The 17,473-nt window shown below is 39.6% G+C and overlaps 1 protein-coding gene across 1 annotated transcript in view; it reads left to right on the top strand.

Annotated features, from left to right (window-relative positions):
* Positions 1-4,059: 4,059 nt before the first annotated feature.
* The window catches only part of LOC134527316 (fructose-1,6-bisphosphatase 1), a 315,913-nt gene continuing 302,499 nt past the window's right edge, over positions 4,060-17,473 (top strand). Inside the window, exon 1 of the mRNA XM_063359876.1 lies at positions 4,060-4,527. Within this exon, the coding sequence (XP_063215946.1) occupies positions 4,352-4,527 (176 nt within the window). The 5' untranslated portion in view covers positions 4,060-4,351. The remainder of the gene's footprint in view (positions 4,528-17,473) is intronic.

Here is a 17,473-nt window from a genome sequence, read left to right as displayed (position 1 = left end):
TCTCCACTCCCGTGACCGACCGGGCCCGTGACTCGCTCGCGACTGCCGCGTGCCGCCGTCCGCGCGCGGCGCTACCCCTCCTGACACGTCTCCCCCTCCCCTCACCGTCCCCCACGGAGCTCGTGACGTGTCGCAGGCGGGGCGGAACCTAAGTCGCCCAGTGCACAATCAGAAATAGACCCTTCAAATAAAAGTAAAAAAATATATATACAAATTCAGTCTCTCTTCTGCGATACATAAATTGTCTGCTGAAAAATAAAACACATCACCCTCGTCGCCGGGAAGTACTGTCGTACTTGTTGGTACCACTGCGCCTAACTGGCCCCTACACCTCCCCCCCCCCACCTTAGCTACACTGCACCACACACGCATAACTGGCAGGAGGGGCGTTGCCTCGTCATAACGGCCTGTAGGGAGCTAGGTAGGCACTTGGTTCGACGTCAATATGTTGGTGGGGATATTTTTCCACACACATCAGAAGACACACATTGAAGTACTCTCTTTGCTTGCGTTCTTCTGGTATAGCCTTCAGATAGGGTATCTTAGTTTGTTTACCTTTCAAGCACACATCACATAACTCAGTGGGATACTTGGAAGAATGTCCCATTCTTCTATGCATCACATTGCTTGACACAGCTTTCACCATGGCTGCATTAGTGTGCTCTGGTATGAGATGCATCTTAACTACATACAATCTTCCAAACACTTGTCCCAACATAACCTTACGACCACACACAATTTTAACACAAGAGTTTTCAAAACTTACTTTACATCCTTTCTCTTCTAACTTACGGACTGAAAGTAAGTTAAATGCCAAGTTCTCACACACTAAAACATCCCTAATCTTTATGTTTTCACCTCCTTCAGACATACAAGAAATATTTCCATTGCTCACAGCTTTCAATGACTCACCTGCCTTAGCCACATTAATGTCGAAGTTCACATCAGTTCTATCACTTAGATATTCTTGATAGCAACTTTTAATGATATGGCAACTTGCACCACTATCAATAACAAAAATAACTTTTGTTAGTTCACCATCATTCATTGCAGACTGTTCACTGTCCACATGCCCGCATGACGAACTTTCTGTATCGAACGATGTCAAAAAAGAAAATTCCACCTCATTTGTAGTTGCAGCAGTATCCCTATTCTTCAATTTTGGACAATTAAATTTCATGTGTCCCTGTACTTTGCAATAATAACACTTTCCATTAAAACTTCTATCTGGAACATAATTACCTTTGTTATGCTAATGCTGTGAATACTGATGAGATTGTCCTTGTATGCTGCAAAAACGTTTTGTGGGCCTTCATCTTTCTTCAATAGTCTCTCTTCTTCTGCTAATAGAGTATTTTTCACATACTCAAATTTCACAGCCGACTTATCTTTATTATACAATATATCCATGGCAGATACAACACTATCAAAATCTGAGGGCATCGCCACCAACAATTGATTAACCATTTCATCTTCCTCAATCTTTCCACCAGCCATCTTGACTTCCGAGGCCACAGACTCGAATTGCTGTAAAAATTCTTGAAGAGGCTTTTTTTTCTTGTATTCCAGTTTACGCCAAGCTTTCTGTGCAGTCACCATGGATTTCATCCCACGTTTTTCATATGTAGTTGCTAGGGTGTCCACAATTTCTTTTGCCGTGATTTTATTCAAAATCATCGGCAACATGTCTGCCAATCCTTGGACGAGAAGATTTCGGGCTTTGACGTCTTCTTGCTTAAATCGTTTAAGATCAGCTTCTACCGTCGGAGGTTCGGTTGTCATCATGTGTAATACTCCATTCTGTTCCAACAGTAACTTCATCCGATAGAACCAGTTACTAAAGTTTACACCATCAAATGGTCTAATCCCAAATGGTACGTTTGCCGCATTCGCCATACTTGAATACATGTTTCAGCAAAGACCATACACTGATAACAACCATACACACGAGTCACATGAAGCCCTTAACCAAAAACTGCATATTCTCCATAAAACCAACTATATCTCTTGAACAGAACTTGCCTACTGGCTCTGGGCCCATAACCTATTAGAGTTAACACAGTAATACGCGTTCACTTCTGTTACTATATATATGGTTTTATTGGATTGACTTCACAGTCTACATTTTAAACGAAGTGTGTCAGCAGCCTACACAACAACAACGGAAGTCGCCAAAAAAAAAACAATGCTGCCAACATTAACACATAACATCCCCTTCCACTAACAGAATAATACTGACGCCACTCCCGCTGCCTGTTTTAGTTTTTAATTAATTATTAGCGTTGTAAAATATCTCAGGGGTTTTAACGGGGGTTCGGCCTCGTGGCTGCAGGCAGGAGCGCGTCTCGTTTCGAAAATTACCTGGGCTGTTCAGGCCACCCAGGACGCCTTGTAAATGAATGGTAAACGAGTTACAGGACACTGCACTTTATTCAGTATTGATACACTCATTCGTCCCGATACTGGCCGCGTCCGTTGTCGGACCGCTATGACACGCGTATCTCTATACGTGACGGTTTGCGCGACCAAGATAGATTGCAAAGTTATATCGACAAACTGAAACAGTGGGCTCTCGTCCCTGTGAAAGGTTTAGCATGTAAATGAAACTGGTATTGTCCCAACCTAGGCGGGCTGGTAAATACGTAGAAAGTTCCTATGTTCAGGATGGTTTGCAGTCTAGCCTGCTACGAAATATTAACGTTTCAGAAATTACGTGGACACGCCAACTGGGGACGTACACGTAAACGTCTCTTGCAAATGAAAGTTAGTCACTTAAAATACACGTTACACTTTGCACTATGAAAATGGAGAAAGTTAAGAGATGAAAGTTAGTCAGTGTTATTCTCAACACTTATTAAGGAGGATCTACGACGATAACGATTAATTGGCTAATCAGCCGAAAATTGCGTACCACTACTACGCGGTCCTTAAACTGGACATGGATTTACGTATAAAAGTAAAGTTCCCTTGTGGGAAGAATTTAATAAATTAAGAGTCGCACGAAATATCGTGCGACTGGGTTGGGGTCGGCGCCGAGTTGATTAAAAGATTTACGAAACTTACACTACTGCTGAAATGTTGAAGAGATGCTAGAGTTGATGACCCGACGTTCGCGGAGCGCCCGACCCCTTCGAGCTCCAGACGGTAACTAAGCGCGAGACCGCCCTGCGGCCTCGCGCCTAACCACGTGAAACGCGGTAAAACCAACCCGGCCAGTTTTGGACTTAAAGACAAGTTACAAAATATATGCTTATAAAACAATTAGACATAATTTCCCTTACGTGAATCCTCTTTTAAATTGTTATTAATTTAGTTGTTTTAATTTGACAAATAATTATATAATTAATTAGGCGCATTGCCACACCCGGCCGGGCGCTGACGTCGCTTTGGTGTTCGTTGCGGCGCACTTTCACACACTCGGCGGACATCACGCTTGGGCGTGTTCGGCGCACTTAAGAGTAAGTGTTGTTACATAACGGCCTGTGCGAACCAGAGGGAGCACCGGCGGTCGGCGTCAATACCAAAACCAGAATCACTTATATTACATACCTATACGAGAAGGACAATGATACATAGTATAAAAAACGAAATCGGAATTTTCATCAACATATATATATATAAATTTTGTTTTGTGGAAGTTTTAAAACATATTTGAATATTCAACATTACTTTTAAATAACCGTACCGATTGTGCTGAAAATCGGTGGACGATCGTTAAATTACATAACATTAATAATTCGAACGACGAAAATATGATTGAAAAGTTAAATCGATGGTTGTTCCAATCGAGTGGAAGAGAGATGCCACGCATGCGTACAATGAGCATGAAGAGAGATGCCACGCATGCGTATAGCTGTCTTTCATCGATTTATTAGATGTTGTCCCGTCAAAAAAGTTTTTGGACAGAATTAGCAATTATATTATTTATATTATATTTTATACGAAACTCCCTTTTAACACAATGTTAATAAAGTTTTTAACTACTACTAGAACCCTTAGTTCTCTGGCTGCATTGAGCTTCAGTAGCCGACGAGACACACCTTTGCAAATCATGGGAAGTTGAAATATCTAGTTTCCCGCGCAAAACAAATGTATTTTTTTTTCGCACTAGTTTAAAACAACAGGCGAGGCGGATTATTTTTGCTTGTAATTATATGCGACCTTGTTTTTTTTTTTTTTTTTTTTTACGTTCCAGCGTCATCACAAAGAAAACCGTCTTAGCTACTGAATATTCTAACATATTTAACTCAACATCTTGATAAGCTTTCGTTAGTTGAAGGCTGGCTGCCGCTTGTATAAGAGAACGTAAAGATTTTCCTCGGTAACGACTTAACCACTTGTTTTCTTTATAATGACGTCCAGCGGACCTGCTATTGATTCTAACTGCATGACTTTGACGAGGTTCATGCTAGCAGAACAGAAGAAAATACCGTCTGCCACAGGCGATCTTACTCAGCTTCTAAACAGCATTCAAACAGCTGTGAAAGCAGTCAGTTCTGCCGTTAGAAAAGCTGGGATTGCGAAACTGTGAGTATTGTGTACATTTATGTAACAACGTTCGAACTAGGGTTGGGTAAATGTTTTATTTTAAAAATAATATTTATTTGATAAACGATGCAACTCGTGTTTGGTTTTCGATACAGGGGTAATATTCTTACAGAGGGGCTTTTACTTAAAAGTAAAATAAATTCCGAAAATACCTTTTTCGAACATTAGAGACGCCCCTATATTAACCCTGAAAACAATGTTTGTATATTACTTCTGATTTCTAGAAATCATTGTTGATAGGTTTCATTGAAATACCTGTGAATTTATGCTACCGCCATTCTTTGCTTTCCCGTGTAAGTTGGTGTGTGTATATGATTTTGATTATGTTACCAACACAAAAAAAAATATTTCAAACAATGTGATTTTTTTGGGTTTGTAAATCAACATTAAAAATATTTTGAAATGATTTGGACGGTTGTTTAGGTCAGGATTGATAGCTACATGTTAAATATGTAATTCCTAGCAACCATTAAAAATATTTGATATTAATTTTAATGTAGCGATACTAACATAACCAACCAGTCACAATGTTTTGAAGTATTTTTAATGCAGCTAACCTAATGTAATCGACCATTCTCAGGATTATAAATTTTTTGCTCCCATTCAAATGTTCATTACACTACGTGACTCAAAACACTACTTTAAATGCAAATGTCAAAAAACAAAGATTCTGTAACACAGTTATTTACAAAAACAAACAAAATAGAAAAATTAAAATTTTCCTCATAATTGCAATACTGTCGTCATATTTACAACTTTGAGAATCAATCCAATACCTCTATTTGCACCTATCCCTCACTTTGCGCGACTAATTTGTTCCTAAAATTTCTCGTGTTATTCAAAATCTTGTATTCTGAAGCATTAGTTTCCATTAATAGCAAGGCTAATTTATTTGTTTTGTTCCAAAATAGTGTAGGAAAATATACTTTTCGTAATATAAATGCGTTGAATAACACTCAAATATAAATATGGGTAAATATGTAGTTGAGCGGTATTTGTGAAAAAAAATGTTAAAAATCTGAAAATACTGTTATTGTATGCTCTTCAAATTCCTTTTTTCATTAAAAGTGGCGGAGGTAAGAAATTCCAAATACTTTAGGAGATATCAAAATTTTAAATTTCATCATATGTAGTTCAGCGGTATTTGCGAAAAAAAAATGTTCAAAATCCGAAAATACCTTTATTATATGCTCTTCAACTTCCTCTTTTCATTAAAAGCGGCGGAGATAAGATTCCAAATACTTTAGGAGATATCGAATTTTTAAATTTCATCACAATACCAGTGTATTCATGTGGCCTTTTACCATTGTTTCTTGTTTACGAGTATCTATTTTTTATTGGATAATGATGTTACGTGATTGTTCGCGATAGGCCAGAATTCAAATGAACCAATACGTGATTATTTAGTTCATTTATTGTTTAAAACGGTGTTTAATTACCGCCTCCAACTTAGGTGAGTTTTTAACGTTTCTAATTTTAAAGTCTTATTTGGATATTGTTGCGCAAGTAATAAGTAACAAAAAATTTTTACGTGAGTTGTTACTATTCATCCTTTGTCCCGGTTTGTTAGGTCAGGTCAGTTACATTATAAATACTTTAAAACTAAAGAACCATTGAAATTAATTCATATTATTTTTAATGTACGCTTTTTTTCAAAGTATTTATAATGTAACTGACCTGACCTAATAGACCATTTTCATTAATTAGGCATTCACAAACACATGGCAATAAAAAAACATTGCTACGGTCGAATGATTACACAGGTCTTGTATAGCAAAATAAGAACGGCAATATCTTCTAAAGTATTTGGAATTTCTTATCCCCACCGCTTTTAATGAAAAGAGGAAGTTGAAGAGCATATAATAAAGGTATTTTCGGATTTTTAACATTTTTTTCGCAAATACCGCTGAACTACATATGATGAAATTTAAAAATGCTATATCTCCTAAAGTATTTGGAATTTCTTATCTCCGCCGCTTTTAATGAAAAGAGTAAGTTGAAGAGCATATAATAAAGGTATTTTCGGATTTTTAACATTTTTTTTCGCAAATACCGCTAAACTACATATTTACCTAAATATGTCACACCATTTATCTTTATATGCCTCCCATCGCACTTTGTATGACAAATATGACACCGCGTAACGGGAGATACGTGGTTATGTACTTTATCATCAGTCGGCTGACTGACTTGCCCTCCCGGACGTGACCTTCAACTCACGTCGCGTACCTTTCCAAACCATCCTTTACTGACAGTAAAACAGATATTACTATCTGAATAGTTACATTTTAATTTTTAAAAAATTAAAGTTCTTATTCGCGTATCGCCACCTGGTTCACATCAATCCTGTCAGGCCAATGATTATTTTTTTCATTGCAACATTTATTGAACAACATTTTTAACGTGAATCATCTGTTCATTTCTGTTCCGGTATCTAATGTCAAATATATTTCAGCAAATACAACCAACAGCATCAGACTTAGGTATATAAACTTTTGGTAAGAGTCCTTATTTTGTACTATTGTGCGCACAGTTGACTTGCATAAAACTAAAGTGTGAGGAACATAAGCATGGCCTTCATGACAATCTGCGCGCCGTAATACTTCTAGTTTTGTCTCAAATACTTGAACACGATGCATTATGAGTGATCAAGTACGTACAGTTACCGGCAGTTAAATGGGCAGACGTTGAATTCCCTGCCACTGGCTAGACTGAGTTCACTGCCCGGTTTGTGGCCAGGTGACAATGGTACGGCACGGCGGCAGACTCGCGGTCGTAAAATTATTTAGTCCTTTACACTCCATAGCCGCAATTTAACTTGCCATAGCTGATGTTTGTACAACAGCCGATAGCGTAGACAGACCAGCGCGCGCATCTCTTCCCCCCTTGTTTGGGAGGCACATCTGTTGTTTACAGAAGTTGAAACAGACTTAGTGGTGTCGTGCTCGACTTATTTTTTTTTTGCCTGCTGAGTTTTAGCGCTAACAGAAACTTACAGACGTGCTATTCAAGACTGGGGCAGTCAAATTCACATCGCGCTAAATGAATCAGCGCAATTTGAAGACGTGCTAAGTTAGGGATATGTGTACTAAATTTCTCCTAAACAACACACAGACCCACATGAAAAAGAGAGAATGGACATACTGTCAATGCACACATTGTACTGCCAGCTATAAATGCTTATTTCTCAGAAACCAGTAGGAATTCAAAAACACTTTTCAGGGTAAATACAGGTATGTTTCTTGTGTTCGAAAAATGTATAGGTAGGCTATTTGAAATTTTATTTTACTTATGTAAAAGCCCCTCTGTAAGAATATCCAATATAGGTAATAAACACTAACGTCGTGACAGCTGCTTTCTGAAACAAAATCCTTAAACAATAAGGAGCGTGATGACCCAAATTTGTCAAGGAATTTGTTATCTAAAACCATTAAAAATGAATGTGTTTGTTTGTGGATATACTTATATTTTTTTCTTTATTTTTATTTTATATATTTTGTCTATTTGTTGTGTGTGTCTGTGTGTATATAATATACACACATACAAAACTGTCAAAATATAAGGTATTCATGTAGTTATGTCTTGATAGTGGTTATATTATGTTAGTTTCATTAAAAGTACTGTGAAGTCAATGTGACTAGTTGGTTAGGTTTGTTTAGCTTAATTAAAAAACTAGAAAATAGTGAGTAAATTTGGTTGGATTTAATTAGCTACATTTAAAAATGATAATCCTGATAATTATCTAGGAGAGAGACATATCTCAAAAAAGGCAAAACAAAGAATCAATAATTTTTTTTACAGCCTAACATTCTACAATAATTCTGTAAAACACCATTGTGACATTTCAAATAGTTTACCATTAATTTACTCTTTTAATGGTTGGTTAGGAATATATATATATATATATATAAAGACTGCCATGCCAAAACGTTGTAAGTGCCAAACCGGGCGAAATGTGTATTCCTGTAAAAATAGGTTGTAAGTGCCATGCTTTTTCATGTGTTAAAAATTGGTGACGATTGTGGCGCTCCAAGTGGCAAAATATGTTATGTGAATCTCAAAACGTTGTAAGTGCCATAGTATGAGTGCATCACATTTTTCCTTCTCCTGTACATTTTAGTCAATGGCACTTACAACGTTTTGGCATGGCAGTCTTCATATATATATATATATATATGCACATGCACACGCACACGCACACGCATCCATCAATCCATCTGTTTGACCATATAAATGTTTTCACACAATGGTGTAGGACATGTTAGAATACAATTTAAATATGCAAAAAGTACAGACAGAAGAAGAAAAAAAAGCATTACAGGTACAAATATAGCCTTTATATATGATAGTTCAACTAAGCAGGGGGTGGTTATGACTGCATGATTACGTGCTAACTGCATGAATCCGTTTTTTTAGGTTATTGTTGCGCCATATTGGTTAAATGCCCATAATGTTGGTTGAAGTGTAGTGTTTGCAGTGTGGAAACAGTTTTAAATTAATTTTTTTTTTTTTATGAAAGTGACGGTTTTTTAACGACGGAGATTATAATTCTTACTTACTAACCATCATCAGGCGTGATCAAGCACCATTTCCGCAATTTTTGGGCATATGCAATATGGCGATGGCAGGGTTAAAAAGTGACTTCACCTACGTCACACCACGCCGTCTCCTGACAATTTCTAACTCCATGGAATTAAGTATACATTAATGGTTTTAAAACAGTATAGAAGTACAAATATAGCCTATATAGACAACAATAGATACAAGTATATAGAGATAATTTTTAAACAGTAATGCAGTTGTAAGTATGTATTTTACAGTCAAAAATAGATCTAAATATACACACATAAAGGTAAATACAGATGAGATAAAGCTTTTACATGATAGGGTTAGGTTGATTACTACTAATTAATTGTGTAAACATAGGATTTAAGATTGCTTATTTAGGTATTCTGCTGTGGAGTAGTAGTTGTGTAAATAATTTTTTAGGTGTGTTTACTGTAAAAGTTTGTCAGCTCTTAACTAAGTAAGGTGGAAGTAGATAATAAAGCTACCAGAACAATATTTATGACGTTACTAACTTGGTGCACCCACGTTATTACCACACTACATTCTTACAAGACAAGTGCAGGAATATGGGGGATTTTGGTGGGGAACATTCACATGCTTGTTTTGCTCAAATATGTTTCTTTATGAAACTAACTTTTGGGATTGTATTATATACTACAGCTCTACCTATTATAGTGTAGAACACGATACCAAACAATATTTTACATGTTTTGTATTGTCGTCACTCCCGCTGCCTGATTATGTTTAGAATAAATATTAAATTGAAAATGATCTCAGGGGGTTCCACCTCGTGGCTGCAGGCAGGAGTGGGTCGTCCACGTGAACTACCTGGGCTGTTCAGGCCACCCCCCAGGACGCCTTAAAAAAAAGGAAACTGACTGAAAAGACACTGCACTTTATTAAGGTTTGATACACTTGCTGGTCTAACCCTGGCTGAGTCTGTTGTCTCAGACCATCTCTACACGGTCGGTTTAACACAGCGACGTTGCGCGCGAACAGGTTAGGCGGCAAACGCGTGTAGAAGTTCTATCATGAGGTCGGCACTGACAAATCTAAGGTCGCTGCGAACCACTGCAGCACTGAAAAGTTGCAACTAAATTTATATTATGACTGAAATTGAATATGAAATGGCAAAAGTACACAATCAACAGTTCTTAAACAGGAATGCAACTACGTATATTAATAAGTCAAAGTTCGTGATGGATTGCAAATACGTTTAGATGTACGTGAAAAATATACTGCGAGGCGTGACTCTTACTGATGACTGCCGTGACGCGGCTGGATTATGAAACACATAACACAAATGAAATATAATAATGTTAAATAAACTATGAACCTAGAAATCCTAACTTGATAATAAACGCTAAAACATGAAAGTTACTGTAGATCGCCGTGACGCGGCTGGATTGCGAATAGAAAAGTCATTACTTAGGATGCTCTTACGCCATGTCTCCTCAATGCTGGTATTGGCGCGATGATATCTGCGCAACGGGCGCAAAGCAAACGTCCCTGGTGAGCGCCGGAAGGCAACTGGCTAAAAAGCTTAGCGCGAACCTCCGCCAAAACGCGTGAAGCACGGGAAAACAGCCACGACCAGTTATGGACTTAGTTGTTTATTTTGGGATATACAATAATTATTCTAGAATGGTATACAATTCTTATATTACTTTATTATCTCCAAAATTGTTATTATTTTGGTTTATGGAAAGAATAGAAAATTAAACATTCATCACACACCAGCGCATTGCCACACCCGGCCGGGCGCTTCAGTCAGCTTGCTGTTCATCGCGGCGCACATCAGGCACGGGTGTGTTCGTTGCGCACGCAATTCGAGTAAGTGTTGTTGGGACGTTACGGCCTGTGCGACCCAGAGGGAGCACTGGCGGCTGGCGTTCGTATTATGTACTACACCTCCTGGTTTAGTATATTTTGCAATACCCCTTTTTATAATTTAATAATAAATTTTCAAATACTATAATTTTAATGTCTTGGATATTGTAAAGTATACTATAGGTCTACCTATTCTAGTTTAGAACCCTATACCATTCATGTAACATCTATAGTATTGCATTTTATAATACAATCTCACTTGTGTTTTATTGTTTATAAGTTTTTCTACAATTTCTTCTTCGATTCTTCTTTAATCTGCTATGATTTTTTGATTGCAAAACCAACCTCATTTAGTAAAACAAGACATTTTCACACATTTTATAAATTTTACTATCCACCTAATGTGCGAAAACAAATATTTAACATAAAATTAACATATAACACCCCTCTCATCGATCAGCACACAATATGCACACAGAGCCCTATTGTCTAGTCACTTAAACTTTTTAAAACCAGAAATTAAAAACCACTTGCTTACCTTTCCTGGCTTTATGGCCATAAATATTGCATGCATTTCTACCATTAAATTCATTAAATTTTTGTACTACTACAATTTTTCACATTCGCACTTCTTTCTCTACATTGTACCATTAAATTATTTCAACATAACAAAACTCAAAACTGCTACACTCTTTACTGTACATGTTCTGTATTCCTACCTTTGTAAGATTATCAGTTCTACATACTTTTCTCTCACCTCTCACTTGAACATACATATGACTATCTTTCAATTAACCACCAACAACACTTAGTGTTGCAACTTCTTTAATCATTCACACACATGACACATTGAATGAAAACTTTAACTTTAACAAACCGGTTTTTTAATCATGTCTAAAGTCAAACGTACTTATTTTATTTCATTACTTTGCAGTCAAATAGTATTTTTAATTTCACTACAATACATCACATGACCATTCCTTACTTTTCAAAGTTGATACTAACTGGAATAAAAACAAGCAAAGATATTTATTTTATATTTTATTGATACCAATGTACAGACTTGAGGTTACATTCATCATTTCACTTTTCATTGACCAACTTCCATGAAGTCATTAATTTTTCCTACTTTTTTCTGCCATAAATACCTAGTATCGAGATGTAAACTCGACACGGTAAGTAGTGTTTGCATTGTTTTCTCTTACAACAGATCAAGGATCCACCTGTACACTATCACATTTCATCACAACTGGCTTTCAGACCTTTGAGAAGAAACTGATGCAACAATCTTGTTGTTTTGTCTGTTTTGTCATAGATTTAATTTTATACTATTTTTTTTTTGATTGGTAGACTTTGGATTTATGCTAAGGTAGGTTCAGCATTATCACTGTCATGACATGCTATTGTTGATTGTTACCTGATTAATCAGCTCTAGATATATTTGGGGGGGAAGGGGGGGGGGGGAGTGGAGGGAAAATGAGGGATTATTGTTATATAAAATGAGCATGTTCTTTATAAAGTTTAACCTTGTTGTACTATTGAAGAAGTTTCCACAGTTTCCACATATGTATCGTTCAATAAATCAATTTAATGTATAATAGTTTAAACCGAGAAGCATTGATTTTTTTATTATTTTGCATAGTATTAAATTTGTAGGAATTAAATGGCATCAAGTGGTACATCATGAGTTTCAAATAATGCTAATCACTGTAACGGCTGTCTCATAACTCGCACTCGGTGCTGGCAAGGTGGTAGAGACAGGCCGTGGCCTGGAGTCGAGTCCATTATTTCACACTTTGCGTCCTTGCATCATGTTTACAATGGCAACTTATTATGATTTACCAGATATTTCAAGAAATATGCATCCTATTTTTTGAAAAAGCTATCCCAAAAATATAATTTAGTAACAAATGTTCTTGTACCTTTTTGCTACCTATATTTTTTTTTCTTACAGATTACATTTTGAAACATCATTAATTTCAAAATCCAAATTTTGCCAGTTAAAAGAGATTTTGCTAGTTCTTTTAGTTTTACATTCCAAAAAAAAAAAAGTTAAGAAGTTTGTTAAATACTTTTTTCAAATGACTGAAATAGTATTTTAGTGAACTGTGTTTTCTTATTTAAAATAAAATGTTAACCATAATGTATTTTTAAACAAAGAAAATTTTGGTTTTTTATCATTTTTAACTCTTATTGTTTTATATTTCTTGAATATTAACTTTTAACAATAATTTTACTGTAGTTTGATTTTAACTTAATTTAATCAGTAAAATTATCCAGAAACTGACGTTAACATTATTCAGTTATATCCCCAAGTATGCAAGATATTGTTTCCATTTACCATAGGCAGTGGCGTAGCGTAGGTGGGGCGGAGGGGGCGGCCCGCCCCGGGCGGCAGCCCGCGGGGGCGGGTCGCCGGTGAAGCGGGTTGAGATCTGATCTATGATTCATTCATTACATGTGTCAGACACACTATAATGTTCCATTTTTATCTAACATTTTGCGCACCAACTATTTTTTAATATTTATTTAAAAGAAAAACTGCGAAATCACTGACAGAGCTCTTTATAACGTTTGTTTGTTTACATACGAACGGCAACATCGCATCACGCCGCGCCGCCCGGCGCGCGCGAGCCGAGTTGAGCGGCACTCCTTATTATGTTAATTACTCATACAAAATCTTTTGTTTCACGCGTCGGCCCGTGTCGATGCCTCTCTTTCGCACTCATTGAATTCAGTACTACGCATTGTACTGTAAAGTTTGACCTTAACCCAGGGCAAACCAAACAACTTCCGCGAACCGGGACACAGTAAAACTCCTATATTGCCCCGTACCGCGAGCGCAGGTAAACCCAAAAAAATATTAAAACCCAAACTAATAGCAGGCTTAAAAAATACTAATAAGGTTGCGAACAGTGAGAGGAGGCAGCAAGTTAAAAAGACGCAAAATTTATATGACAACATTTAATAAATATATATATATATCATAAAATCGTTTCATCACAAATCGGCGCATCCATCATAAAATACCTACCCTATTACTACTTATAAAAAAATAGCTATATAATAATACTAAAAAAATACTTTAACAATTCCCCGAAAAAATTATAATTTGATCATATACTTCGGAGCTCCAAAAATTAAATATAATTACCAAAAAGGCATTAAAAATATATAAGAACATATTAATACAAATACAAATACAAATATAGATACCGCTGTAAATACTAATTAACATAGGCGAAATCTAGCAAAAAATTGACACACCTTAACATGCAAATAAATATACCAAAAATTTAGCAAATTACAAATTATGGGTTTACAAGCCCTTCTCAGTTAAATCATTTTCTAACGGTCGACGCCTTTTTTCTTCTAGGTCTGGCAGGGATTGGGTGAAACACGCTGAACATAAAATCCCAGTTTCAGTTTTATTAGTCCGTTAATTTAAATCCCAAAAATCCACAAATTATAGTTTCGCACCAGGGGTCTAAAGGGTCAACGGGGCAGTGGCACAATTACCTCAGATCTACTATGAGCTCCGCTAGACTATAAACTTGGCTATATTGTCGATTGAACAAGAATTGGCTGCTAATATTGATTTTGACAAAGTTATTTCTGACTTCGCTGCTCATAAGGCCCGTAGAATCCGCTTTTAAAACCACTCATCCTATTTTAACTTCAATAAAAGGTACCTCATTGCATGTGAAATTTAATTTTAACTAAGCACCTATAGAATGGGGGCGGCAAAATGGGTCTCCCGCCCCAGGCGCCGAGATGGCACGCTACGCCACTGACCATAGGCCTAAGACAGGTGGGAAATGTTTGACACAACCTTGAACACAATATTTAATTTGTGCCAATTTTCTGCTTTTAGTTGGGCCTACAAACAACACTGAACTATCTACATTATTTTCTTAGTACCTACTCTGTTATATGCTATTTGCATAAAAACTTGATCAACTGCAAACATTTAGTAAATCTATAGCCATTGTATTATAAATATAACACTTACCTTACTTAAATATATATTAATATAGTAAAAATCCTTGCAAAATTAACTAACATAGCACTTTTGGAAAATACCTGACAAAATATATTACAAATATCTTCTGCCATAACTTCAGCTAAGTGCGCCAGACTTTGACACTATAAGAATGAAATTTGCATGTAAAAAAAATTAAATGCAAATAAAAAAAATTATTTAAATGTACAGGCAAAGAAACCCCAGTACTGTCATCAGAATACAACATATATTACAATAAAATTAAAATAAATTTCTAGAATACACTGAACCAGTGTCTCATAACTGCAGAAAAGACCAAGCCCTATTCTGAAATTGAAGTATGAACTAACGTCGTTCCAAGTGCTCCATTCGTTCGCACAGGTCGTTATGTTCCCTCGTCGCCTCACCAGGGTGGGGGGGGGGGGTAGTTCGCGGCTTGAGGAGTCCTGCTGCGCTTGGGACGTTTTTGCGGGAAGCGGGCTCCGGGTGACGCGCAGCGATGCGGAATGAAGGCAGTCGAGCTTCAGACCTGGACCAGGCAAGTTGTGTGTCGCGCCTCGCAAGTGAACAGTTCTGCCGGGAACTGAGCAGCTCCGCCCTCACCGGACCACCACCTCTACCGATCCAGCTCCCTGCCAGCCACGTGGCGACGTCACGACCCCGAGGATCTCCGCTCTACCTGTGAACTGGCCCACAGGGTCTAAACTTAGGCTAGTTGGCGCCCTCAGCAACGGCAACATCGTAGCAGGGACCGGTAGGGTGACAAATGGCGCCCAGCTAGTGTGGCTACCAAATTTTAGGCAAATCAGAAAAAAATTCAGCTTGCTAGAGACGTACAGCGCAAACCAGTGAAAAACGCAGGCGAAAACGGCATAACTCGCAGGGTAGGGACAAAGGACTTCAGGCGCGCAGCACTAGACAGACAGGCGCCGGGAAACGGGACCCGCTGGAAAAATAAGGTCACAGCACCCCCCACCCCAGCAGTGCGCAGACTCCAGGACATCACCCCTCCACCCGCCCGCCGAGCGCGCGCGAGAACGCCCGAGGATCACCGTGGTAACACATTTCACCACCGACCGCGACCGCGCAAACATCCGCGGGGCGAGGGCGTGCGGACAAGACCGCTCGGACGATAGCGAAGGGAGCTCCCTCCCGGATCTGTCCGCGCCCGCCACCGACGCCGCGACCCGTCGTCCGGGTCTGACAGCCGTGAACCACTCCATGTACGCGGGAGCTGACGTAACCATCGCCATGGAGGAGCCCTGCGACCACTGCGGAAAACCATACACCAACAACAGCTGCGCTGGTGAGTACCCTCATAAGTGCTGCACATGTCAGTTTCCGCACTTAAGGGCAGAGAGCAATCTCGGAGCCCCGACAGGCCCTCTGTGCGCCGCGAACAGGTGTCCGGGCCGCCATGACGAAGTAGCACATTGTCAACAGTGTGGGACTATCAGGCACCGTGCATGCGCTGACGCACTTGAGTTTGTAAACTTCTGCGACAGACTTTACCTATGTGTCGAGTGCGAAGGACGCGCACGTAGGTGACAGAATGGCTCCCTGGCCTTAGTGCACCGCCCCCCTAGCGGACCTGTCACACTCCCAGAATTCACGGGCCACGCCCACGACGACCCGTGTTTATTCCTAAGTGCCTGTGAAGAGAAACTAACCCGGCACAACACAGCGCCCGAAGACTGGACGGAGCGGGTCAGCAGACAGCTGGGAGGGGAAGCGCGTACTTGGTGGTCTCAGGCGGGGGGATACGATGTGGGCTGGGAAGACTTCTCACGCCGGTTGGAGGCTCGGTTCAATGACGCGCGCACCCAGAACAAATGCCGCAGTGAACTGTTCAGCCGCGCGCAAGAGAGTGGGGAGAGCGTGGAGGCGTTTGTTTATGGCAAACTCCGGCTTTACCGCCGCCTTTCACTCGGGGGCCGCGCCGACGACGTGCTCCCTTTCATTGTAGAGTTGGTGTTTCCCGAACTACGCCCATTCTTGCGCGGGGTAGTTTCGCACGGACTAGAAAACTTCCTCGCCCGAGCCAGGGACATAGAATACGATCTGATGGCGCACCGACGTACCAAAAACATCGCAACGCCGCGCCCAACTCCGCAAACTCAGGAGGCGGTGCAACCAGAGGACGCGCAAGCAGTCGTTCCGTACGTAGAACAGCCGCCTCCGAGAGATAACTACCGGCCTTACACTCCGCCCCGGGGGAGGGGGGGAGCGTCACAAACCAGCCCGCCCAGCCGGGCCGCGCAACAACCGCGCCGCGAGGAGCACCGCGGCGGACCACAGGGTGCCCAAGACAGTCGCCCGCCTCGCTGTCGCTACTGCCCCACGGCGGAAAACCACTGGCACAATGTGTGTCCGACACGCGAGGCCATCTGGCTGGCGCGAGGGGGGGAGGCCGTACCTCCGGGAAACTCCGTCTAGGGAGCAGTGACATCGCTGGCCACCGCCCCCCTACCCTTCGTCCAGCCCCGCACACGAGTGCGCCACCACAGCCACCAGGTCGCGATG

Source organism: Bacillus rossius, chromosome 1 (genome assembly GCF_032445375.1).
Source record: "Bacillus rossius redtenbacheri isolate Brsri chromosome 1, Brsri_v3, whole genome shotgun sequence".
NCBI classification, from domain to species: domain Eukaryota; kingdom Metazoa; phylum Arthropoda; class Insecta; order Phasmatodea; family Bacillidae; genus Bacillus; species Bacillus rossius.
The sequence above is the reverse complement of the archived record's forward strand: the minus strand, read 5'-3'. Positions and strand labels throughout refer to the sequence as shown.